The sequence below is a fragment of the Tachysurus fulvidraco genome, chromosome 8 (assembly GCF_022655615.1).
Source record: "Tachysurus fulvidraco isolate hzauxx_2018 chromosome 8, HZAU_PFXX_2.0, whole genome shotgun sequence".
NCBI lineage: Eukaryota > Metazoa > Chordata > Actinopteri > Siluriformes > Bagridae > Tachysurus > Tachysurus fulvidraco.
In genome coordinates, this window is record NC_062525.1 from 16,069,278 (window position 1) to 16,093,522 (window position 24,245).

At 36.8% G+C, this 24,245-nt stretch overlaps 4 protein-coding genes across 6 annotated transcripts; all 4 read left to right on the forward strand.

Moving 5' to 3' along the window:
* Positions 1–1,008: 1,008 nt before the first annotated feature.
* Positions 1,009–3,362, forward strand: hoxb8b (homeobox B8b). The gene is made up of 2 exons (XM_027137540.2): positions 1,009–1,762; positions 2,039–3,362. Exons 1-2 carry the CDS (start codon positions 1,336–1,338, stop codon positions 2,344–2,346), a joined length of 735 nt encoding a protein of 244 aa, XP_026993341.1. The 5' UTR covers positions 1,009–1,335; the 3' UTR covers positions 2,347–3,362.
* A 2,183-nt stretch (positions 3,363–5,545) lies between these two features.
* Positions 5,546–23,570, forward strand: hoxb1b (homeobox B1b). 3 transcript variants are annotated; one of them, XM_027137736.2, is made up of 6 exons: positions 5,546–5,889; positions 16,634–16,761; positions 18,622–18,677; positions 20,059–20,486; positions 22,648–22,992; positions 23,121–23,570. In XM_027137736.2, exons 4-6 carry the CDS (start codon positions 20,129–20,131, stop codon positions 23,453–23,455), a joined length of 1,038 nt encoding a protein of 345 aa, XP_026993537.1. In that variant the 5' UTR covers positions 5,546–5,889; positions 16,634–16,761; positions 18,622–18,677; positions 20,059–20,128; the 3' UTR covers positions 23,456–23,570. The 3 variants fall into 3 exon arrangements, with proteins under 3 accessions (XP_026993537.1, XP_026993536.1, XP_047673801.1); XM_027137735.2 differs by lacking the exons at positions 22,648–22,992; positions 23,121–23,570 and adding an exon at positions 20,803–22,401; XM_047817845.1 differs by lacking the exons at positions 22,648–22,992; positions 23,121–23,570 and adding an exon at positions 20,806–22,401.
* Positions 8,465–10,284, forward strand: hoxb6b (homeobox B6b). The gene is made up of 2 exons (XM_027137739.2): positions 8,465–9,248; positions 9,551–10,284. Exons 1-2 carry the CDS (start codon positions 8,825–8,827, stop codon positions 9,802–9,804), a joined length of 678 nt encoding a protein of 225 aa, XP_026993540.1. The 5' UTR covers positions 8,465–8,824; the 3' UTR covers positions 9,805–10,284.
* Positions 10,401–13,119, forward strand: hoxb5b (homeobox B5b). The gene is made up of 2 exons (XM_027137737.2): positions 10,401–11,657; positions 12,159–13,119. Exons 1-2 carry the CDS (start codon positions 11,069–11,071, stop codon positions 12,404–12,406), a joined length of 837 nt encoding a protein of 278 aa, XP_026993538.2. The 5' UTR covers positions 10,401–11,068; the 3' UTR covers positions 12,407–13,119.
* Positions 23,571–24,245: the final 675 nt, after the last annotated feature.

Consider the following 24,245-nt stretch of genomic DNA (forward strand, 5'->3'; position numbering starts at 1 on the left):
AAAACAAAAGAGGACTAAAATAAACTAAAAAAACACCATACAATATGACATGCAATACAAACCGCAGCAAAATACATTTCGTTTTCTAGAGTTTGCTGTCGATTACACTTCAAGGGTTACTTTTCATTTAGTTTCCACCGCAACGTTAAAGGCTTGATTTCTTTTAATCTTCTAGTACACAGAAGGTCTATCGGCATATGGGTGATGGGGCTAGGTTGAGTCAAGGCGTATGATCACTATAGATTGGGTCTAAAATGACACTTCCAAGCTTCCTTAATTCTAGCTATAAAAATGTTTGTGGTTGGCATTAGACATAGACATACGTTTTTCTTTCTTCTGAAATGCAGGAAAAATGATCAAAAATATGATCATAGAAAAAGGTATACGAGAATAATGAACTAAATATGCGAAAAAGCTTCTTAATCCACAGTGAACTTGTGTGTTTTCAGTCGCCCTTTGAATGCACTACCAGTTCTCATCGCATAGCGGCAGCGTTGATCTAAATTCCTGTTCAGAGATAAACATTATTCCGGATAAAAATTGTAAACAAGTTAACGATTATCTAAAGATTAATAGAAAATTAATATCAAACAAAATATTCGGATAGCATTACAACACGACAATAACTAATTTAATAAGTTAATAAGGAATTGCTGCTTTACAGTTAATAAGGAATTACAGCTTTGCCTTCAAGGGTCTAAAAGCCAACTTCACCTTTGAGACTCAGCATCATACTGTACGTGTGTAATCCCTTATGTCACGACTTTATCTACTTGGTCGGAGTACATTTGCTTCAAGCTTCATGACTAGGCTTAAGATTTAATGTCTTTAAGCTAAACGTTTATGTAAGATCATAGCTTTAATCCAACCACCCGTTTGTGGTTGCATACTATGAATTTTGTATGTGTCGTATGAGCCTCCGCCACTGAAATCGTTTTCCATTAGTGTCATCCCTCCCTCTACCTCCCCTCTACTCACACATCACCAACTCCTTCTCTCCTTTTTCCATTTTCACCCTGTTCACTCTACTATCACCATCGCGCTGTTGTCTGTTTGGAAATGACGGGGCCAATGAAAAAGGAGTCAGCAAGACTGAAAATGCTAAACAATTGCATAGAGCTCTACAGGACGGAAGAAAACCACTATTTTATAACACCACATCACTAAAAATGCTCTGTGATAACACTCTTCGGGAGATTTACTAAAAAGCGTCTGCGCAAATATTTACAATCAGTCTACATTTGTACGTAGATGTAATACAGACTGTATGTCTTAAGACAATCCGAAACTAAGGCTGGTTTAACCCTATGTCATAGAGATGTTTTAAGAAAGCTGATGAAAAGAAGTAAAATGAGTTCATATTTCGTTAATTCGCTCTTTAGCAAATTCAAAGGAAGCGACTCCCTGCGTCCAAACTACTACGATTGTTCTGGGTACACACAGGAGCTTGCAGGCAGACCGTCTGTGTTGTACGGACACAGCACAGGATCTACATTTCAACACACATCCCAGCTTCCGGAGTTTTATCACCACGGAGCCTCCACGTTCTCCCACGCACCGTACCAGCACAGTCAGTACCACGGAGAGCAAGCCGCAAACCTTTTTGCGCAGGACGCCTTACAGAGACAGACTTTTTTCGGCACACAAGACACGGATTTAGCGCAGTTTGGAGACTATACTGTAAAAGCAAGCTACATCACTGATGATTTAGAGAGCACAGAAACGTGCCCAGCACAGCTTTATCCCTGGATGCGACCGCAAGGTGAGATGATACAGATGGAAACCCCATCCTCTTTTGACAACACTTTAGAACAGTTGTAGGCCTGCTTATTACCCCCAATTAGACCTTTTATGACAGGCGAATTAGGCAATAACACCCATCTGGATAGAACTTCAGCTTTCCCACGTTTTCTTTCGCAAAGTAAAGAAATAAGATATTACCCTGAGAATGTTTTAGTTATTTTTAAAGCTATTTTAGAACCTTTTAACTTATTTAACGCGCTTTTCTATGACTTGCCTTATTGTATGTTTTTCTTAGCTACCGGCCGAAGGCGAGGAAGACAGACGTACAGCCGCTACCAGACGCTTGAACTGGAGAAGGAGTTCCTTTTTAATCCGTACCTGAACCGCAAGCGGCGCGTGGAGGTTTCGCGAGCGCTTTGCCTGACCGAGCGCCAGGTGAAGATCTGGTTTCAGAACAGGAGAATGAAGTGGAAGAAAGAGAACAACAAGGACAAGTTCCCGAGCAGCAGGGATGAGCAGGAGCAGATCGAGAGGCAGCGACGCGAATGCGCCGATGATTCAGGAAAACGTACGCCTGAAGAGGCAGACTCAGAGGACGTGTGAATCCATGAATTACAGATCGAGCTAAGACGTATTCCGATTAGCATCATAACAGTTCTGTAGTCCGTTGAAAACCTATAACAATGTGATGTAAACTCATGGTCTCTTATTAAGCCTTGTCTAACAAAACACGAGGTGTTTCCTTATTCATTGGAGTGTAATGGGACTATAATAATAATAATAATAATAATAATAATAATAATAATAATAATAATAATAATAATAAATACTATAATAATAATAGTAATAATACTAATTATTATTATTATTATTATTACTATTATTATTATTATTGTAAACAGTGACAATATTCTTGTTAATAATCAATTCATTTAAATTTAGATATATTCTGTTTATCGTAGTTCAGTGCATTCTTACCTCAGAAGTGTTGATAGTTGGCAGTTCTTCTGTGTGCGTGTGTGTGTGTGTGTGTGTGTGTGTGTGTGTGTGTGTGTGTGTGTGTGTGTCTGTCTGTATGTGCGCGCGCGCGCTCGCGCTTGTGTTTATGCACGCGCCAGATCTCGTGCACTCTAATATGGGGAACAAGCCCACGTCTTACTACCCCGTTTATTGCGTAGATTGTTATGATTACAATTGTTCAGCATCTGTTCTGATACCTGTTCACCTACTTCACGACTTTTCACTCAAATTAAAACTTCGGATTTTATTTACAGTCATTATAGCTGGTTTATTGAATATAATCAGGGAATAAATGGGTGCAGTTACTGCAGTACTTTAGGCTACCTAATATGCACTTGTGATTATTGACTGATGAGAATAATGATCAGTCATTCAGGCTTATCATATGTCTCAAACCTCAAGCACTACCTATAAGTAACTTGGTTCAATGACTCAGTCCATTACAAGTCAAACGCAATGCGTGACCTATGTAAATACTACATACCCTGTTGGATATAGTCCTTCATCCAAATATGTGTCAGAACACTTGATTGTCGTCTTATAGTGTTTTTATTGTTTGTGTATGTGCAAAATATACAATAAAGATTCATTTCTGTTCATTGTTATTGTTTTTTTTTTGTGTAATCGCTTTTCCAGTTGAATTAAAAGGTTTTGTAATTAAACTCAATCAAACTTTTAATTTTAATAGTACACCTTAGTACACTTTAATAATGCACAAACTTCTAATTTTAATAGTACACCTTAGTACACTTTAATAGTACACAATCAAACTTCTAATTTTAATAGTACACCTTAGTCCTTGTAAATTATTAGGTTTGAAAGCTGATAGTGAATTTTCTTGTCGTGTATAGCATTTCCAACTTATTTCCAATTTATATTTACTGCATTTTATACACACCTTTATTCAAAATGACTTACACGAGTGCGTTGAGTCTCCCTCAAGTACACGTGTCAGGGTTGAATATCCCTCTAGTACACGTGTCAGGGTCTAAAAATACCATCATGCTAAAACTAAGATTTTAACTCTAACCCTAAACCCAGATAATTTGATCCAATTTTCTTTTGAAGCGTTTTAGACAGGCTACACTAATAGACATTTAGAAGGATTTAAGCCCAAGCATACATTTGGCTTATTTGCTTGTCTGCAAGGGAACAGGGTAGATACACAAACACAAACAGAACCGAACGATAAAACATAAAAGCATGCTGTAAACAATTTTCAGTTTAAGATAATTAAATTAATTTAAGCTCAGATTATTCACTAACAATACAACTATTTAACACAAACACAAGTATTACGTTCATATTTAATATTCACATTAATTAAATGTATTTATAATGCATTCATTATGTAATATCTAATTTAATAAAAGATCATTTTCAGATCTTTTAGATGAATATACTTAAAATAGAAAGCAAAACTTTACATAAATATTTGTGATTCAATTAAGTGCAATTTCGAAAATCAGCGCAAGTTTGGCTGGCTAAATTCATCTATCTATCTATCTATCTATCTATCTATCTATCTATCTATCTATCTATCTATCTATCTATCTATCTATCTATCTATCTATATATATATATATATATATATATAACTCACATTTTTACATTTTAATTTTATTTAAATAAGATATGTCTAATTATTTACCAAACCAAACATGATTAGCAAATTTTCGAAAATGCATTACATTTTCGTGTATTTTTGATAACTAATAAAATTTGTAGATCACAAAATACATCGTCTATGTTTTTGTGGAGTCGAAACCTATTTTAATATCGGTCTACACTTCGATGTTCAATGATGTGTTTAATGAAGTTCTGGAAGTCAGCCAAAAAAGCAATTATTAAATCTGTATTGCGTTTTATTTACTATATGAAATCATGTACAATCACTGGTGAAATTTTTGAGAGCATTTATTATTCCTTATATACTTTGATACTGCGAGGGCTTTACCTGTTCATTTTAAAAAAACAGAGTGTTAATTAATAAGTTCCACATTTGCCTTACTTTAACCTCTGAGTATCCTGCACATTGCGACGGAAAGGGTATTGCCTATTTTTGGGAGGCTCTTAGATAAACCATAGGCCGCTTTTGGGTTATACTGCTTTATTGCCCCAATAAATGTCGGAAATAGTCGGGAAAAGTGTTTATTCTTACAGGAAGTCATTGTTTCCGCCAGGCATGTTTAGAGCTATAAACGGTTTACACTTTCCGTTTGTCTATTTCCTTTGTACTGGAGCCTGCACATTCTTTTAAAAACGCACAATCGAAAGGATATAATATAAATCCCTTTCTCTTTATTGTTGTATTTCAAAATCTAAACGCAGTTTCAACTAAACTGTCTGAATGTTATACCATGTTTGTTTACATTTGTATTTTTAATTATATATCTTTCTATGGGAAATGAACATTTGTTATACATTAGAAAACGAATATGTGCACAATAGTTTCTGTTGGTTTATTCTGAGATCCCTGATTAGGTACTATGAAGATCTTTTTCTAAAAAGGGAAAACTGCAGAAAATATATTTAAAATTCAGTATTTTTAACTAAGACGAGTAGTGTATTTCTTTCTTTTTCAACGAAAAAAGATGGCGGCCACCATGCTACTGTTGGAGCAAAGCAATAAACTCCCAGTTGTTTATGAAAATTTACAACTTTGTGTTAGAACTTTATGTGTGTTTCTGCGATTCGATTGGCCAGGCGTGGTCACGTGATCAGCTCCCTGTGAACATGAACTTTTTATGATTTCCCAAGTGGTTATAATGCAGCATTCTTTTGGTCAGAGCGCAGTCAGTAACACCTCTGTCTTTGTGTTTACGGTTTTTTTCGTTGTTACTATAAGGGTATATATTAGAAATTTCAATTTAATTGATCGAATTGTCTTTTAAGATGGCTGGAGCCTATCAAGACAGTGCTAGTAGCAGCTCGATGCCTTCAGAGAAGTCAGGGGACAGTGACTGGATCAGAAACAGCAAAGCGAATAGATGTTTGGTCTTTCGTTTATTTGGTGTATTTGGCTACTCAACCCGGTTCTGCTCGCTTACACATGGATTTGAAGAAACGAAAAAAAATCCTGATTAATTTGGAAAGCACTGCTGCGTGCCTATGATAACGACAAAGGTAGGACCTACTCTAGTCTTCCTCAATGTGATGTTAACCAGTGCATGTGTGTGTTTTATGTAACCCACGAGATGATAGGCCTACTATCTTGTAAAGGCATACTTGTAAGACCGTGAGATATTTGACTGGAGCTTAACCAGAACAAAACTGCACCTAAATGCTGGATTGTCTTAAACAGCAGAAGGGTACTGCATACTTGTTACTGGATGAATTATAATTTACAGATTGCTCAAATTAACGAAGCCACTCAAGGTACATTAATAATCATTTGTGCTTTGTGGTTAGTTTAGACACTAAAGAAAAAAAAATATAGCCAGGAATACCGCATTAAACTGCGGCTTTTTGGCCACTCGTCCAACAAAAGAATTTCTCAGAAAATAGAGCAATAAGTAATCTAATGAGTAATAAGTAATCTAAGTAATATCAATATTTAAAATGCAGACATTCTAAAAACAAACAACCAGTGAATCCAACAAATTGGTGTTTTTAATCAAATGAGTATGACTGATTAGTGGAAACAGAATGTGGTGTGGCGAGCAATCCGCGTGATCAAGGTTACAGTAGCCTGATGAAGGCTGATCTTTGCTGATTGCCGGCGCATTTTCCTGGTATTATTATTGATCACATTGTTTCACTGTTTCAAGTGAAAATTATATTTTCTATGTGCGTATTGCAGTTTCTAATGATTAATGTTGTTATTGGTTATTGGTAATCTTTTACTGCTTAGTCACGATGAAGCGGCTAGTTCCAGTTGTAGCAGTGTATCTCAGGATGCATCCATTCTTTCATTAATCAAAGAATGTCAGATAATTTTACTCCTTCGTTTAGTTTACTGGGATTCCGCGTTTATAATTAGGGACCGAATTATTTAGGCTATGCAGAATAAACGCTAAATTTATAATTATGAATTCCCTTATGAAGCTGGACTGATTGCCTGTTAATTATTTTCTCTTCCTCATAAGGAAATCTATTAATATTTAAGTTTTCGATTGTTTTTGAACAAAAACACAGGGTTTTTATTATTTTTTTTACTGTAATGGCGCAATATTACCTCATATTTCGCTCTGTGATGCCATCTAGTGACGAAAGAATTGTTCGAATTTGGCCATACAGCAATTGTTCTGATACAGAAATTCAGGCATTTAATGCTAGGTAGAAAATAATTTTGTGTGTGTGTGTGTGTGTGTGTGTGTGTGTGTGTGTGTGTGTGTGTGTGTGTGTGTGTGTGTGTGTGTGTACGGGGTGTGCGAGGTTGTATGTCTGTATGCAGTTGTTTTACTTATTTGACCTTGAATTGTATTTTCTTGCCTGGAAGAAACTTCCAAACAGTGGTGTTTGCGGAGTGTGCTTACAAAATTGAAAAGATGATGTCTAATTTCAGTTAATTCACTTGCAAGCGGGCTTGTTTGGAACAGCCAGTACATAAAAGTAGGCTATGCACTCATATAAAGAAAATACCCTTACTGGTTTGTTTAGTTTTAAATTAGGGATTAAAAGCGTTCTTAAAAGAGTTAAAGAGTCTGGTTTTAGCAAAGAATGAAGAAGAAACAAAAACATAACCCTTTTTGATTTTTTGAAAGACAAATCGAAATCAAAATTAATTTAGGGTTATTGTTTCATTAACAATATGTAATATTATTTCTAAGAGTGTAAGTCTGATATAAACGATGGGGCCTAGGCCTATGTTGTTAAAATTTGGTTTAGGTTTTATCACGTTTTATGCAGTGTGAATTTTGAAACAAATGTACTTTCGATAGCCCATTAAAAGCATTCGTTTGACAAAAATAAAGCTATAATAATCCTGATGTGCTTTAGATGCCACATCTGATGTCAGATCGAACCAAACGATAATTTTGTTGGTTGTATTTTTGTAGACGTCTCACACTATACAGGTAATATTTTCTTCAATGCAAATGATAAGGTTCTTAGGTAAGAATCTTTTCTTTTTTTGTCAAACCGACTCATAAATTATTCGTAATGCTCCTTAAATGCATTAGCCTATCGAATTCCAATGCCAGTTGCTGAACCGTTACTGCTGTGTGTTTACGTTTTGAAGCTCGTCATTTTCTAAAGATTTTAATTGACCTGAATTGACGTGAAACGAGAAACGCTGCAATCATCAAAGTTATAGACATAAATTGACTGTGTGATTCGTGAAGAAAGAGATACTTCGTGAGTTTATTTGGGAAATAATAACCCTATGTAAAGCAATGACATACTGCAGACATACTGTAGACCATCCTATGGTAAAATGTGATCTATTTGTGTTTGCATACTCACAAGTGAACTCAGTATCAGAAAAAGTAATTGTATTTATAAGAGCATTTGTATAGTTTTTCGTGAAACAAACAGACTTCATCGTGCACTTTAGGAATAATATTATTCTTGTAAAGCAAGGCACTGTAAAAAAAAAAAAGCAAAAAAATAAATAAATAAATAAATAAAACAATTAATTTGCTGGTACATTGCCGTGATATCCTACATTTCAATTCAAGATATGGTATTTTACGTCGGTCAAGATAATTACTGCCAATGTCCATCAGCAATACACTTTCAGATTATTGTCTGCTGTTTTTATTTTATCTCCATTTATTTCTTTTTTATTTTTAGCGACACTTTCATTACTACAATTGAAATTTGTATTGGAATGAATATAGTTATATATGGTAATTATAAGATTTTTTTGAATTATAAGATGCTTTGGGGATTCCATCCAGTGCAACAAGAGCCCCCCTCCCTTAATTCTATTCTATTGGCTGAGATGCTCGGGATTGGTCAGATGATGATCAGCTGGTGTGTTTCCCTACTCGCTCACACTGGCACCTCGCCACCCCCTTTCGGCTAAAACCAAACCTCACATAAAGTAATGGCAAAACACACTTCGACTATAAAACACAACAAATCATAACACACGCACAATAACGGTGGCCACCCAATGAGTTCCTACTTCGTCAACACAACTTTTCCCGTGTCTCTAGGCGGGGGACAGGATTCTTTTCTGAATCAAATACCGTTATATTCTTCTGGATATACCGACACTTTGAGACATTATCCGAGCGCCACGTTCGGGGCGAGCAATGTCCAGGATAAGGTATACTCCAACTCATACTACCAACAAGCTAGCGGAGTATTCGGGAGAAGTGGTTCAGGCGCTGCTTGCGATTACGCTGCGTCCAGCATATACAGAGAGACGGAGCGCACATCGTGTCCTCTCGGAGCCTTGGAGGAGTCTCTGGCTCTCACACAGGGGCATAGCAAAACGGAAGGCTCAGAGCACACTTCAGACACTTATTCCTACAGCGAAAACAAGCCCTGTGCCCCCGTTTACCCATGGATGCAGAGGATGAACTCGTGTAACGGTAAGTCTTGTTTACATCTTGCTTATGTGCTGAATAAATAAATGTGTATTTCCAAATCATACTAGAAAATATGCTAAGCTTACAAAGTATCACTTTGCATGCTTTTTTCCCCATGTGCATAAATATGCATTCTAATCGGCTTATGCTTGTGTTAGTAAGAAATAATAATAATAATAATAATAATAATAATAATAATAATAATAATAATAATAATAATAATAATAATAATAATGAACTGTATTTACTTCATCTGACTCTCTGTGTTAACCGAATTCCGTGTGTTTCTCCCCTATTTTTGACAGGCATTCCTGGCACCACTGGCCGCAGGGGTCGTCAGACATACACTCGATTTCAGACTCTTGAGTTGGAAAAAGAGTTCCATTTTAATAGATATTTGACCAGAAGGCGCAGGATTGAAATTTCGCATGCTCTGTGTCTAACAGAACGACAGATTAAGATCTGGTTCCAGAATCGGAGAATGAAGTGGAAGAAGGAGAATAAAGTAATGAACTCTGAAAAGACCAGCGAAGAGGAGGATGGTGGAAAGACGGGATAAATGATCTCGATATAAGCACTGTGTTGTAAATAATAAACAAGTCCAATATTTTTACCCACAATACATAGGCTATAGTATTTTCGTGTAGATGTACGAATTTAACCTAACAAAACGGTTATTCATTTAAGGCTTCGTTGAAGTGGAAAAGCTAAAAACCCTTCTCAGGGTTGTAAAACATTCATCTTTCTAATTTCTTTAATTTTCCTCCCACTGTGTACTATTTTCCGCCATTAGAGCAATGTTATTACCTGGCACAAGATGAATGGCTGAATTTTAAGACTCTTGCTTCCACGACGTAGAACAGGCTTATATTGAAGGCTAAGGGGGACAGTTTTACTGCTGACATATTGGACATTCGTGTGTTTAAACGTTCTCGTGTGTAATTTATTTTGTTCGTTACGTTTGTGTATGTGGATGCACTGATAAAAATAGTGAACTTTGTTAGCAATGCCATTTTGCCAATAAAATATGTTTAACCAATACTATTTACTCGCTTGTGTGTGCTGTTATTATGTAAGATAAAATACCAGTCAATATTTCAGCTGTATAATACAGAATAGACAAATATCTAACATAGAAAGACGCAAGGCCGTCACTTTAAACCGTGCTCTGGTTGCATTAAAATCAGTACCATGTACGTAAATTAATTAATTTAAACTATCCGAGCAGTGTGTATTATTATTGTTATGAATTATTCTTTTTCCATTGGTCATATACAGAGCATGGGAAAATATGGGAGATCATGTCAGAGGTTTTGTCAGAAAATTTTATATTGTAAAACATAATTTATAATGAGAACGTTCAGTTCTTACTGATCAAAAATGTACAATAAAGATTTTTGAAGAATTATATGAATACGATGCAAAGGATGCGCTTCATATATTAGTGAAGTGGCTTGCAACTGAGATCTGCAAAAGACGTGCAGGTGTTTGGGCATTTTGCAGTTCTCCCGGTAGGTGACGCCCTCTGCTAACATGGGATGCGGCGCGCAGCGGGGAGGCACCATTGAGTTGAATCTAACGATCATCATTTCGTCATCATTTGTAACCACAGAGCATGAATTACCTCTTGAAGTCATCAGAGAGAATTTACGACTGGTCAACAAAGGCACGTGATGCCCTAACGCGCTCCCATATTTGGCCGCATACTTGGCAAAAACGAAGTACAGTGCATTGCTATAATTCATTTTTACATCATAAATTGGGCTGCGCAGGATTTTAACGACCGAGATCTGCTCATCGAGACCGTTTTAAAGAATATCCAAATGAGCTCCTATTTTCTAAACTCCTTCTCAGGGCGCTATCCGAATGGGTCCGACTATCAGTTACTAAATTATGGGACTAACGGCGCAATGAACGGTGCTTACCGGGACTCTACGGGCATGCATTCCGGCTCTTTCGGTTACACCTACAATGGGATCGACCTTAGTGTAAATCGCTCAAACAACAATGCCCACTTCGGTACGGTTGGGGATAACGGCCGTTCTTTCCAGAACCCGGGAACGGACAACCAGTACCGTCAAACGAGCTGCTCGCTTGCTTCTCCAGATGCCCTTCCCTGCACCAACAGCGACAGTCTCAACCTGAAAGGCACCTCTGGCTCTTCTGACCAGTCCACGACCGGGGGCAACAGTGCACTTAACACCAATAGCAGCAATCTCAGCAGCAACAGCACACACTTTGCAGAAACGGACAAAGCAAACGTCTCTTCGGAGCCGGAGGAAGGCGCGCAAGCTAACCATGCCACTGCACGCACGCAGAAACAAGAACCCGCGGCACCTTCCACTACAACACCCGGGGACGGTCAAACGCCACAAATCTTTCCATGGATGCGGAAACTTCACATTAGCCACGGTATAAACATTTATATTGCTTTGAATTCTGTATGGTTTAATGTCACTGAATGAATGTCACCTTGTTTCCAAAACTGACAAAACAGGAGCCAAAGGATGTAGTCAACAAAATAATCCATACAAATTCTTTAATATACATACAATGTCGTATTATACCTACAGTTCCGCTTTATTTTGTCCTTCCTTTTACACTGACAGGCTATGCCCTTAGATCAAGATAAATATCCTAATAATTGCAAGTGTGACAAAAAAAAACATGGAACGCTAAAAATCATAACATACATGGCACAGGTTATTGAATAAACACAACCTTTAAAGTGCTAAAAAGAAAACAGTACCGGAAAATTACTTATATAGAGAGTTATTTTAACATGTTATATTCCATACTGTTATGGATGCTAACGTAGGTGCGATAGTCAGTGTTTCTGGAGTATAGCAATCTCGATTGTTCTTGCTATTACAACTAAGGGTATTGTCTTTTTTGTCCTTGTCCGTGCCATAGATATGACTGGACCTGATGGGAAACGGGCTCGAACTGCCTACACACGCTATCAGACGCTAGAGCTGGAGAAAGAGTTCCATTTCAATAGGTATCTGACCCGGAGGAGGAGGATAGAGATAGCCCACGCTCTCTGCCTCACCGAGAGGCAAATTAAAATATGGTTCCAAAATAGGAGGATGAAATGGAAAAAAGACAACAAGCTGAAAAGCATGAGTCTTGCTACAGGAGGAAGCGCCTTTCAAAACTGATTGAAATTGTTGAGAATATTCAACTACTGTTATAGCACTGCACCTTTCTGCTTGTCATTATCAGGCGTCATTTCTCTGTGTGACTGGTGTAACACGAATTGTCAACCGTTGAGTATTGTTCTATCACATATGCCATATGGGCTACAGTTAACAGCCGCGTAAATTAAGTGTAAATGCTACGTATCAAGTTTATACTTTCGTGGAAGAAAGCATGTTCCATTAAGCTCTTTGTGCGAAACTTTAAACATGTAAAATGAATATTGTACAGTATCAACGCAAACTACCTATATCATCGAGTAAAAAAAAAACTTGTATTCTTAAGAATTTGTATAGGGACGTCAATGTAGACTGTTTTCCAGTTTTGCAGGACATTTATGCTTGTGCCGCGTTTATTACTTTCTTGGATAGGATTGTTACATTGCGAAAAGGAATCCTCTATATTCGCACTTAGGCTACATTTGTGTACTTTATGTTGCATCTAAACATTTCTGGACTAAATTTGGTGTCCATGACGAGTGAAATATGTTTGATGTACAGTTGTGACCAATATTTTATTTGTACAATGTGAGTGGTGAACGTTCCGTGTTAAAAAAAAATGCTAAGAAAATGTTTTAACGTTGATATGCTGGAAATTTTGCCAGCCGGCATTTTTTTCTATTTGTGTCTCGATTAAAAATGGCTGATGAATCTAATTTGAAAATAAAATTTCTTTTAGTCTCAAAATGCTTTAGTGTCTCTTTGTACATTATTACACCTGTAGGACCAGTTTTCTTCACAGTGGGACACCACTCTCGTTCAATTCTCATGGTTTACAGTTATTATTGTATTAATAGAATCTTAGTAAACTATGTAGGCCTACCAGTGGCTAAAGCAGACTAGGCTAAAATCACAAGCCTTTACATCTGACTTCTAACCTTGACATGAAGACATAGGGTGTACTATTTCGTTCATTTTCTGATCCTTTTGGTTTGTACTTTCACACATATTACCATAATCACTGTCAAATTATAATTATCAGAAGAGATATCACACATATGTTTTATGCAGCATGTGTCTAATAAATCCTGAGCCCGTGAACTTACCTCTTAAATGGTCAAATCAAAGGAAGCATGGGTCTTTTAAAAGTTTAAACACTATATTGGTTATTACATCAGAAATACAGCCTCGACTTCCCTAGGTGATTTCATTTCGCGTAGTCCAGTCTACAACATAGACATGTCCTTCACTGTATTGCTAAACAAGTCACGTGAGGTCCATAAAGTTAGTTTTATGGTTTTGGGGGTTGACAATGTGCGACATAATTCACATACTTGAATGAAAGTGACGGTTTCACTGCTTCAGCGGGATTCTAAAGGTTGTGGACGTTGTGTGATATGCTCTTAGTCAGTTACCTTCGGCCACTCAAAATGTCATACACTCACTTGGCTACTCACTGTTATTTTTCTGTTGGATTGGGGCAAGACGTCTCAGAGTAAGTTATTCTTCATTCATTAATTATCAGTTTGCAGAGTTGCTTTGTTTTAGAGTCAGTCAGAAGACTCATTGTGATTCCCTGCAAGTTGTATTTTAGTGCTACAGATGTCATTTGTATTATTTGTAGTGGTGCGAATATCATTTGTATTATTTGTATAAAAAACAGCTAGTGATGTGATGGTGAACAGTATTCATGTCAGCTTTTGCCTCCCACATCTTTGTAAATAAACCGTCCGTATACGCTGAAGAAAATCGAATGTTGCCAGGTACTAAAATTCCTTTATTCTAACTGAATTTAGTTTGGTCTAGGGAAAACAAAAACCTAAACGGTATTGTCAGCAAAACAGAATTTAATAGAAAAAGGCACCGACAAAACATGAATTTATTTTTTTATTTATTTGTTTGTTTGTTTATTTATTTGCCAGTTGTCATTTCTGGAGTTTGGAAGAGGATAAATGCAATCGTATAGATTTGATGTTTGCAAATTTTGGTGAAACAGAATGGACTGATAACATGATGTAACTGTGCCAAATTTCTCGCGATAAACACGGTTGCGCGATTCATAACTATTAAAGTCTCATTGTACTCCTATAATGTGTTTTGCATATTGATAGGGGTAATCTGTGCGCTGTTCTCATCAATTATTCATGGGGAAGGGATCACTGCGAGGTCAGGAGACTATTGCTGAACACTGAGACACACACACATCCAAGCTGCCATTACAACAAATGCAGAATTAGGAAATATAGGCTTCCATCAAAGGTTCATTTGAAATCTCTGACTTTTGGCATAGTGTCCATATTCATTTACTTTATTGGACTAAAAATAAAATTATTTAGCATTCGATGTATTTGCATCTATAATAGATCGTTGTGTATAGGCAAAATAAACCAAAATGTCCACAATTAATTTAGTATTTTATTTTTAATGCAAAAGCTATTCAATCTGCCAAAAAACTCATAAACACATCAGTGCCATTCTGGTTTAGATTCCCTTGACTGATGTAACGCTCGTGCGTGGCCAGCAGAGCTCGCCTTACTCCGAGATCACAGTCACTTCTGTCCTTTGACTCAAACACCGAAGAATGTGTTGCAGATAATGCCATTTATATAAATCTAGGCAATGCAAACTGCTCTGGTAATCCTAAACTAGGAGGAAATAACTTAATATAAATGACATGTATGAACAGTAAGATTATAATTGTAAGGTGATAGTAAGAAAAATAGCAATACTGTCTCTGTGCTTTTGTATATCAAAACACAAAAATAATGTTTATGTTGTAAATGCACAGTTAGAATTAGAACACTGGCGAGTATTTTTCTCAAAAATGCTCATATAAATTAATCTAAGCCACACTGCTCAGAGCATGTTAATGGGAGTTAAGTTCACCTTGAGGTCACATAGCGACTGCACGATTTTATTCCACTTCAGAACAAATGCTTATATTAGAATACGTAAACTCTGAGTGCAGTAAATTAAAGGCGAGCTGAAAAAAAACTATTATAAAAATATTGTATTTTTTAAACCATAATTATACCTCGAATTTGAAATTGAATAGATTTAATCTTATTTTTAGCTACTTACATGTAATCCCTTAGCCCTAACCTTATGCTTTTTTGTATGGAAGTTACCAAAAAACATATTAAAGTTTGAGGATACAGAATGTCTGAATGCAGTCGATGGTCTTTATTTTTTCCCACAATAGATTATTAGGTATCCAAAATGATCTCTCCTATTCAGTGTCTCCCAAGCAACTATGTTTGCATCCCCATTGAGATAAGCACATAACTGTATCAAGGCAGAAGATTCTAAAGACACTAAAGATAAAACTGGGAAGATAAATTGCGTGGATAATATCCTGTACACAATGCATGTGTACAGAAACAATGAACTGTAACCGGATTTAATCATCTCTGTAATTATGGTTAGATTATCTTGTATTTTGATAGCACGTAGATGATTATAGGCTGCTTATCGAGCAAAGTTTTGTAGCTGTGTTACCATACTAATATAATCTGTGAGAATTACTTGTTCATATAGACCATTGTCACCAACGTGTCAAAGGCTCCCTCGATTATCGTCAACCGTATTTGTTTAACATACCAGTCAATGGATGGTGAAATCTGTCATCTATATGTACCCTGTAGATCCGAATTTGTGTGAAAACATCTTTATTCGCAAATTCGTGTCTTGGGGAATATGTAGTTGATGTAAGCTCAGCGTCGGATTGGGAAGCTGAATATATTCAGGATTCTTCTTGTGATTGTTTTTTTTTCATTCAAACATTTCTAATTTGATACATGACACGTTTGAAATAGAGAGAAATGCAAATACACGTCGGATGCAATTTTATTCTTTTATGTCATTGTGAAGCTTGCTGGGATAGCGATGCAGATTGTTTCATGTATATTGAACTGAGATTAAAAGACGTGACAAGGTATGGGCCTTGCTGTCCAAACAGCCAATAACTGACCTAAAGCGGGCATAATGGAGAAGCTGCTGCTCTAAGACATATGGCCCTTCAATAGGCTGGGTTGCCCTACAGTTCAGATTTTTCCATTGCTCTTTTTGTTTTTTCTCGTACTTGATATTTACCTGCATGTCTTGGCTATTAAGTTAGGATAATTTAACTGGCTGTTAACTGGCCATTAAATAAATATGTTTAAATAATTAGATTATATGTTGCAGTGTTGGATAAATATGCAGTTATGGAAATGAATATTTGTTTTATAGCTCTCTCTCTCTTTCTTTCAGGAAACAGCATATGTTTGCCTGGAAAACAGGCGTGAGAGTACTACATCACGTACAAATTTGAGACATCATCTTTCCGAAAAAGGATAAAAACAACAACAACAACAACAACAACAAAAGATGCAGCGCAGGTACGTAGAAACCCATACATGCAAACAGTGTATTTAAAATAAATTTAAAATATATATTAGCGCTCTTGGTATTCCGACGACTTTTTTTTATTATTAAGCAGGTAGTAAAAGAGAAGAGGATGTCCTGGTGATGTTCTAATAAGATGTAGACGGTCATATAGGTTGTCAATGGGGGGAATACTGGGAAACAAAACCTAATTGCAGTCGAGAAAAAAATACAACCTTATGATGATCTGCATGTTATCTGTATGTTAGTATGTAAAAACCTTAATTTGAACTTAATCAACAGGCATCAGAAAGAACGACAGATTGTTAGGCTTACCTGTCAGCACTGACAAACTATACATGAGACCCTTCATCTTGGAATTCCGGATTAAAAGTTTATTAATGTGTGAGGCTGAAGTTTTGGGCATTTAAGCCTTGAGGACGTAATACTACTACTACTACTACTACTACTACTACTACTACTACTACTACTACTACTACTACTACTACTACTAATAATAATAATAATAATAATAATAATAATAATAACACAAATGATCACAAATAATACAACAGAAAAAATGAAAGGAAATAAGCAAGAAGAAGGAATTCAGGTGTACAATGGTACCGTGTCGTTCAGTACAATTTTAGAGACCACTAGTAGACTAGTACTGGAGGAAACCCATAAAATACTTTAAACGTGAGGTTTTAGATCGACATTGGCAGTCAGGTTGCACAATGGACAATGTGAGGCTCCTGATGGTGTTTGTTTTTTAAGAGTGTGAAAAGGGATTGCAATAATCAAACTATACGGTTATGGCAGTCTTGGTTAGGTATTAACTCCTCCAAGCAAAGTGTGAGTGCAAGAGAACGGAACGCAGCAGATTCACTTGAGAGATCAAAGGCCTACTGTCCAATATGGAATTGATCTGAAGACCTCCTCAAAACGGCAATTACAACAGACTAGACATAGACAATTAAAGACAGATATCTGGCTCAACACTAACATCATGTTGTTCTAATAAAGTTTCAGTTTTATTTGATAGACGTATAATCACTTAATACTGACATCTTCGTTTGTTGTCATTTTGTTCAATTGTGGAGAGACACAGGCATATAGATTATTTTGTAATACAAGAAAAAATAAACATTAATATATACACTCGGAAAAATGCACAAATGGGCTTGTTATTAACAACTAATTATGGTATTACAAGGTTGAACAAGCACAAGATTATAAATCTCAAATTAACATAAATTCAATGTTAAAGCAGAAAATGTACACAAGCACAATTCCTCTTTTCGAAAATGCTTCTGAAATGTGGTTTGTGAATGCAAATAAACTGTAACTGGTACTCGTGCCATGTCAAAGTATTTGCTTGCGTTGATTAAAAACAGGGTTTGGTTGTTTTGTTATTTCCTCCAATTCGTCGATAGAGCTATAGAACAGCCTTCTAATCTTTTCTAATTTTTGTTTCATTCGCAGTTCAATTTATATCGATTGCTTACTCTCAGAAACAGCACTCTTAGCCTGGGTCAGGTCTTGCGCTGGGGTCTTTTGCTCCCTCACGGCTGTTTGGCTATCTAACAATCTGCTTTATTTTACAGCCAGTGCTTCAGGGTGTGTAGCTGAATGTAGCCTACACGAACGACAAGAGATTTCTATATTTCTACCGTCTTGTGCTCTTAAGCCTACACGTTTAGTGTGTTGTATCTAGGCTGTGTGCTTATGTTAATTTCCATACCTTCACTGCGTCATTGTTGTTCCAAAAAAAATTAAATAAATAAAATAAAAATTACAATTCGTATGTTAGCAATTAGACATTGATAAAATTTCAGAAGGTTAAGATGATTAACGATTTCTTTTATTTATAGGTACTATATTTTCTGTTCGAGGTCCTCCTCAAGGTTTCCTTCGGAGGAGTTGGCTGGTGAGTAGGCAAAGAAATATATTGAATGTTATAAATATGTTGTATTGGATTGATTTAACTAAGATGCATAATCTGGTTGTTGGTATAAGACCTTTCCCATGAGATCTGGAAATTAAACCAGTGTCAAATTAAAACGTTGCATCATTATATGGCAGGGTTCGAGGAATACAATTACGGGCAGTTTGATAATGAGGTTTTCAGAAACATAAAGGTATGTCTACTGATGTACATTCGTTACCTCTTGCTTATGTATAGCTAGTGTTGATAGACTTAAATACAACGAATACGAGGATCCATAATTCAGTCTTTTTAATTCGACAGTGACTAGCCTCGGGTAATATTTAGTTATCGTTCTGATCAGGCAAAAAGATGATGCTAAACACTGGCAGATTGTGTGGATTCAGAACAAACCTACAGGAGCGCAATAAGCGAGCTGCACTGAAATAGACTCAGTCAGTTTGTGAATGGCGGATATGTCCGTGTGATTTATCGCCATATTACTTGAGCTTGGGTTCACGACGAGTTCAGCAGGCTTTGTTCCTCTTTCAGCGTAGTCGCTCTCTCGTTTCTTTTCTCCATTTGTCACATTACAACCGATTCTGCACTACTTCTGTCACCATGAACACATACCTATATCTGTCTATAAGCGTCATTTTTAAATAACTCTGAATTTAGCTTGTCCAGTGTCCTTTTTTGTTGTGATTGCGTTTGCAATTTTAAATAAAGAGGTTTGTTGTGAATGTTGTACTAAATATATTTCGTTACCAGTTTGAAATAGATTTATATTTATTTTTTAGCCTGATAAATACCCCTTTGTGTTTATACAAGTGTTCAATAAACACTAAAAATATATTTTTAGCTTGATTCTGAATCTTCGTTAATTCATTTAAATTTCTTGTAAAGTAAAAATTAATCTAAAAGATAAAAGCATTCAAAACATTTTAAAAGATCAATTAAACGGTCTTTTCCCCGCAGTATCCATACTGATTTAAATTTCGACTTAGATGTATTCATTTGACAGACGTTTTTGTTAGTAAAATATTAAAATACACAAATTGTTTGTAAATTGCAGTTCTTAGTAATAATAAAAAAATAAATAAACAGAAGTCATTGTTAGCTTTTTAATGCATAAATCAAATCACATTTTTAGCTTAAACAGGAAGTGTGTTTTTTCCATTGCGAAATAAGTAAATACATTTATATTTCTTTTCAGAAAGCACATGTTACTATCATCCCATCATGGGCCTTTATTACGTTTGTAGAAAATAGTATTACACTATTTTGCATTAAGAAATGTCCATATCCATGTCATTTGCTCTTTCAATTATGAAGATGGATTTTTGTGATTTTATTCATACTATTCCTTCTTGCGACCTTTTAGGTCTCCCACCAAGTGAGGCCTCTGTAACAAATCTGTCACGTGACTCAAGTTTTGCCAGAAGCTCTACACAATGCAGAACAAGACGGACAACATCAACACCTCATTATCGGGCAGTGACTCGTTTAAGGTTGACGACACATTTGGATACAGTGATACGACACATGTTTCACTCTCTGTGGCTCTGCGGGACCATGAGATAAATACTTGCTCATTGCCGAAGGCTGCCAAGGATGACACTCGGCACTGCACTCCAATAGAACTTTATCGAAACTACACAGAATCACCCCTCCTACCCCCTACAGGAGAATCTCACAGCTCCTCAATCGAAGAGCTTACTGTTGACGGAAAGCTTGTCTTCCCCTGGATGGCAAAGATTGTGAAAAAAAACAAGCAGAAATGTCACAGCATCTGCGATGCGTCCATCGATGGTGGGTACAATCGGTTTATTGCAATAAGCTGTATGGTAAATGGCAATCAACGTACATTATTTAACAATCACAACCTGACACCGCATAAATGATCACCATGCATTCACTATGACCGACTGAAATATTTAGTTAATTATAAAGCACGTCATTGGCTGGGATACTGGGTGCAGAGCATGGCTCTCGGAATTGGAGGACACATTTCTTGGACTTAAAAATTACAAAAAAAGGCATACGAATATGGAATTATTAGCAATGTTTGTATATGTCGTTTTTTCTCGATTGCAGTTAACGCTTTCTTACTTCGTTTCCTCTGCAGCAGAGAGCCGACCAGATGGCTCAGGTGGCTGTAAAAGGACGCGCACGTCTTACACTAGCAATCAGTTGCTGGAGCTGGAGAAAGAGTTCCACTTTAATCACTATCTATGCAAAGCGCGACGCCTCGAGATGGCCAACCTACTGAAGCTTAGCGAAAGACAGATCAAGATATGGTTTCAGAACCGCAGGATGAGGCATAAAAAAGACACCAAGTTGAAAGTAACCGACCCGCCCCCTGCTCCGAATGCACGTCTTCCGTCGTCCCTGCAAATGGACATTAGAGCTTCACTTAAATTATCTACCGAGAATTGCACGAATCGCCCGCCTGTTAGCAAAGCTCGAAATGATGCATGCTGTATGAACCAGGTTTTCAAAAATCCTGAGGGTCATTGGCCTTACGCACAAAAACACAGACCTTCAAATTACCAACACACTAGAAGGGTAAATGATGAAACTGATTTCTCCGTTAGCAGCAGAGGCTTCTTCCATAATGTTGAGGCGAACTGTGAGCATTTTATAGCGTTTTCAGAGCCCGGAATGAACAGGCTTAGCCATTTTATGTCTCTTGATATGGCTGGTCAGCAGAGAGCATGCCAAAATCACAGAACATGGCCCCTAACTTTGCCCAATGAATAGGCAATCAAATGTCCGAACATCTTTCACGCAAAATAAGCGCACTTTTATTGCAAAAAACATGCAGGATGACCATTCTTTAATATTACTTCCAGCACAGAGTAGTTATAGCAGTTGTATTAGCCCTCAGCGTTATGAGAGTGCCATTCAAATGATAATAAAAAATTACAAATATGTAAATATAGTATTCAAAATTATTTCTCCGCCTAACAACAGAATTTACTTTGGGTGAGCCTTTGTTGTCTTAATATGCGTGATTTTAAATATTTCTATGACCTGCATGCAATAAAAACGAATGTGTTAATATCTAGTTTGTTCACCCTTCGTGTTTTCGTTTAGTCTTTGGGGAAATATATTTATTGATATGATCTCAGGAAGAACAGCTTGCATCTTGGATCTTTAAATACATTCGGAGCCATGTCATTCAAAATGTTCTTGGTGTCTCCTAAAGTCACCCAAAAATATCACCAGCTTTTTCCGGCTTACTTTAAAATAAGAAAATAAGAAAACGTTGCAAGGTGGAACTTAGTGTTCGTTGGAAACTCTTTTCGTCCATAAACAACAAAACCTATGAGCATGTTGAATAGCTTTCTATCCATAAGTAGTCTGTAACAAATCCTCTCTGGAAAACATCGTAAAACCCTAAAACTGTTCCTAGTGCTGTGATCAAATTTTCATCAGACATACCGTGCTAGTGTGTGCGTTTATCTGACTGATGAGAAGGTGCCATTCATCTGTTTGTCATGTAAATACGAGTTCAGTTGATGGACACTCGCTACGCCCAAACTACAGCTGCAGTTCGCACGCTATTGGTGGACTTTTGGTCACATGATCTGTCACTAGGTTGATATGTAGCCCGACAGAACTTTTGAGGTTTGACATACTGCTTAGAGGTGGTAGGGCATTGGGGTAACACGCCGACGTTTTATAGACCCCCTTTAAATAATTACTAGTGAAGAATCGAAAATGAATTCGTACCTAGATTACACTATTTACAGCCGAGGACCTAACCATTTAAATTCAAAAGTTGGATGTTTCGGCCTGGATCAAGAGTACATGCAAAGTGCTTGTGGGAGCACTAATAGTTGCATTGCTGAGGGGCGGCCAGTTGGAGGGAGCTCATTTACACCGGCGTTGCACGAGACTCAAGGCATGAACTATGCGCACCAGGCATCCCAACCATGCCACATTAATTTGGATCTTGTTACAACAGCCCATCAAGCAAACTATGGCAAGCAGAGCCGATCTCACCTGGACTACAGCCATCAGGCCATTCTCAGTCAAGGAGAACAGCAGATGTATTTGCCGTCTCCTGGCTTTTCTGTGCTAAACATCGGAAACAACAGTGGGACAGCGCCTGAGTCTAGTTGCAGGCCAGGAGAAATCCCTGTCAGTCAATATCCATCATATCCCTTCGGAGAGAAAGAGCAGCAACAACAGTACGGCACGTACAGCAAATATTCCGGCCTAATCCATAATGACAATGACTCAAAGAACAGTTCCAACCAAGCACAGACTTTCGATTGGATGAAAGTTAAGAGGAACCCGCCTAAGACAGGTCAGTTGAACCATGTTTATTCCTCAGTTGTCACATCTTACACGATAATATCATCTTAGACGGACCTCCTTGTCGAATTTGTTGATTTATTGCTGTTTATTAATATAATATGTGTTTTCCCTTCACAGTTAAGGTCGCTGAATACGGAAGCCACGGGCAGCAAAGTATTATTCGCACAAATTTCACTACGAAGCAGCTCACCGAGCTGGAAAAGGAGTTCCACTTTAACAAATACCTCACAAGGGCGCGGAGGGTCGAGGTGGCCGCTACACTGGAACTGAACGAGACACAGGTTAAAATCTGGTTTCAGAATCGCAGAATGAAACAGAAAAAACGCGAGAGAGAAGGAACCGTGGCGGTTATGAAACGAGTTACCGACTGCACTGCCGGACAAAACCAAAACAGCTCCACCACCTCATCTCCAGCTGCATCTCCCATCTCAGACTCTTCGACTGGCAACTAATCACATATAATGGCGCAATACAGTTCTAAATAATAAGCCATATTGTACACCCCAGTGTCCTCCTATTTAATGCGGCTTGTGGTATAAAATGAGGATTTTTTTTATGCCTGCATTGCATTCAAGACACTACCTGTTTCACCTTCTGTTGCTGGGGACACTTGCCTAACTTATTTTTCTGTTACAGCCCAAATGTAAAAAAAATCTGGTTTTGTCACTTTTTTGTCTCTGCAAGGACATTCTTGCTCTGTGATGATGCATGTCACTGCTTTACAAACGGCCAACGTTTATTGGATGTACTACATTTAACTCTGATGTGTAACAGTCGCAATTGGGTGTAACACATTTAACTTTGATGTGTAACTGTCGCAACTCATTGCAACAAAATGTGGCTATTGTGAATGAGCAGTTTTATCATTTTTATAATTTGCACTAGAAATGTACTTTTGAACAAAAACGTCGTGTGTTCATGACATATGAAGCTGTAATAATTGAATAAAAGTGTTTTATTTTTCTGGAAAAAAAGAAACACCCGTTGATTATATTTACTGATTTAAGTATTTATAAAGTATTATATATATATATATATATATATATATATATATATATATATATATATATATATATATATATATATATATAGTTATATAAGTATTTATAAAAGTATAAGTATTCTTATTTAGATTTATTGATTTTATATATATATATATATATATATATATATATATATATATATATATATATATATATATATATATATATATATATAAAGCTATGATTGCTCTTACGTTAT

Excerpts from the sequence above, each read along its gene's own strand:
- hoxb8b (XM_027137540.2), top strand. The coding sequence starts at position 1,336 with ATGAAAAGAAGTAAAATGAGTTCATATTTCGTTAATTCGCTCTTTAGC. Across the intron at positions 1,763-2,038 it reads TCCCTGGATGCGACCGCAAG|CTACCGGCCGAAGGCGAGGA; the intron begins GTGAGATGATAC and ends TGTTTTTCTTAG.
- hoxb6b (XM_027137739.2), top strand. The coding sequence starts at position 8,825 with ATGAGTTCCTACTTCGTCAACACAACTTTTCCCGTGTCTCTAGGCGGG. Across the intron at positions 9,249-9,550 it reads GAGGATGAACTCGTGTAACG|GCATTCCTGGCACCACTGGC; the intron begins GTAAGTCTTGTT and ends TATTTTTGACAG.
- hoxb5b (XM_027137737.2), top strand. The coding sequence starts at position 11,069 with ATGAGCTCCTATTTTCTAAACTCCTTCTCAGGGCGCTATCCGAATGGG. Across the intron at positions 11,658-12,158 it reads GAAACTTCACATTAGCCACG|ATATGACTGGACCTGATGGG; the intron begins GTATAAACATTT and ends TCCGTGCCATAG.
- hoxb1b (XM_027137736.2), top strand. The coding sequence starts at position 20,129 with ATGCAGAACAAGACGGACAACATCAACACCTCATTATCGGGCAGTGAC. Across the intron at positions 20,487-22,647 it reads CTGCGATGCGTCCATCGATG|CCCATCAAGCAAACTATGGC; the intron begins GTGGGTACAATC and ends TTGTTACAACAG. Across the intron at positions 22,993-23,120 it reads GAGGAACCCGCCTAAGACAG|TTAAGGTCGCTGAATACGGA; the intron begins GTCAGTTGAACC and ends TTCCCTTCACAG.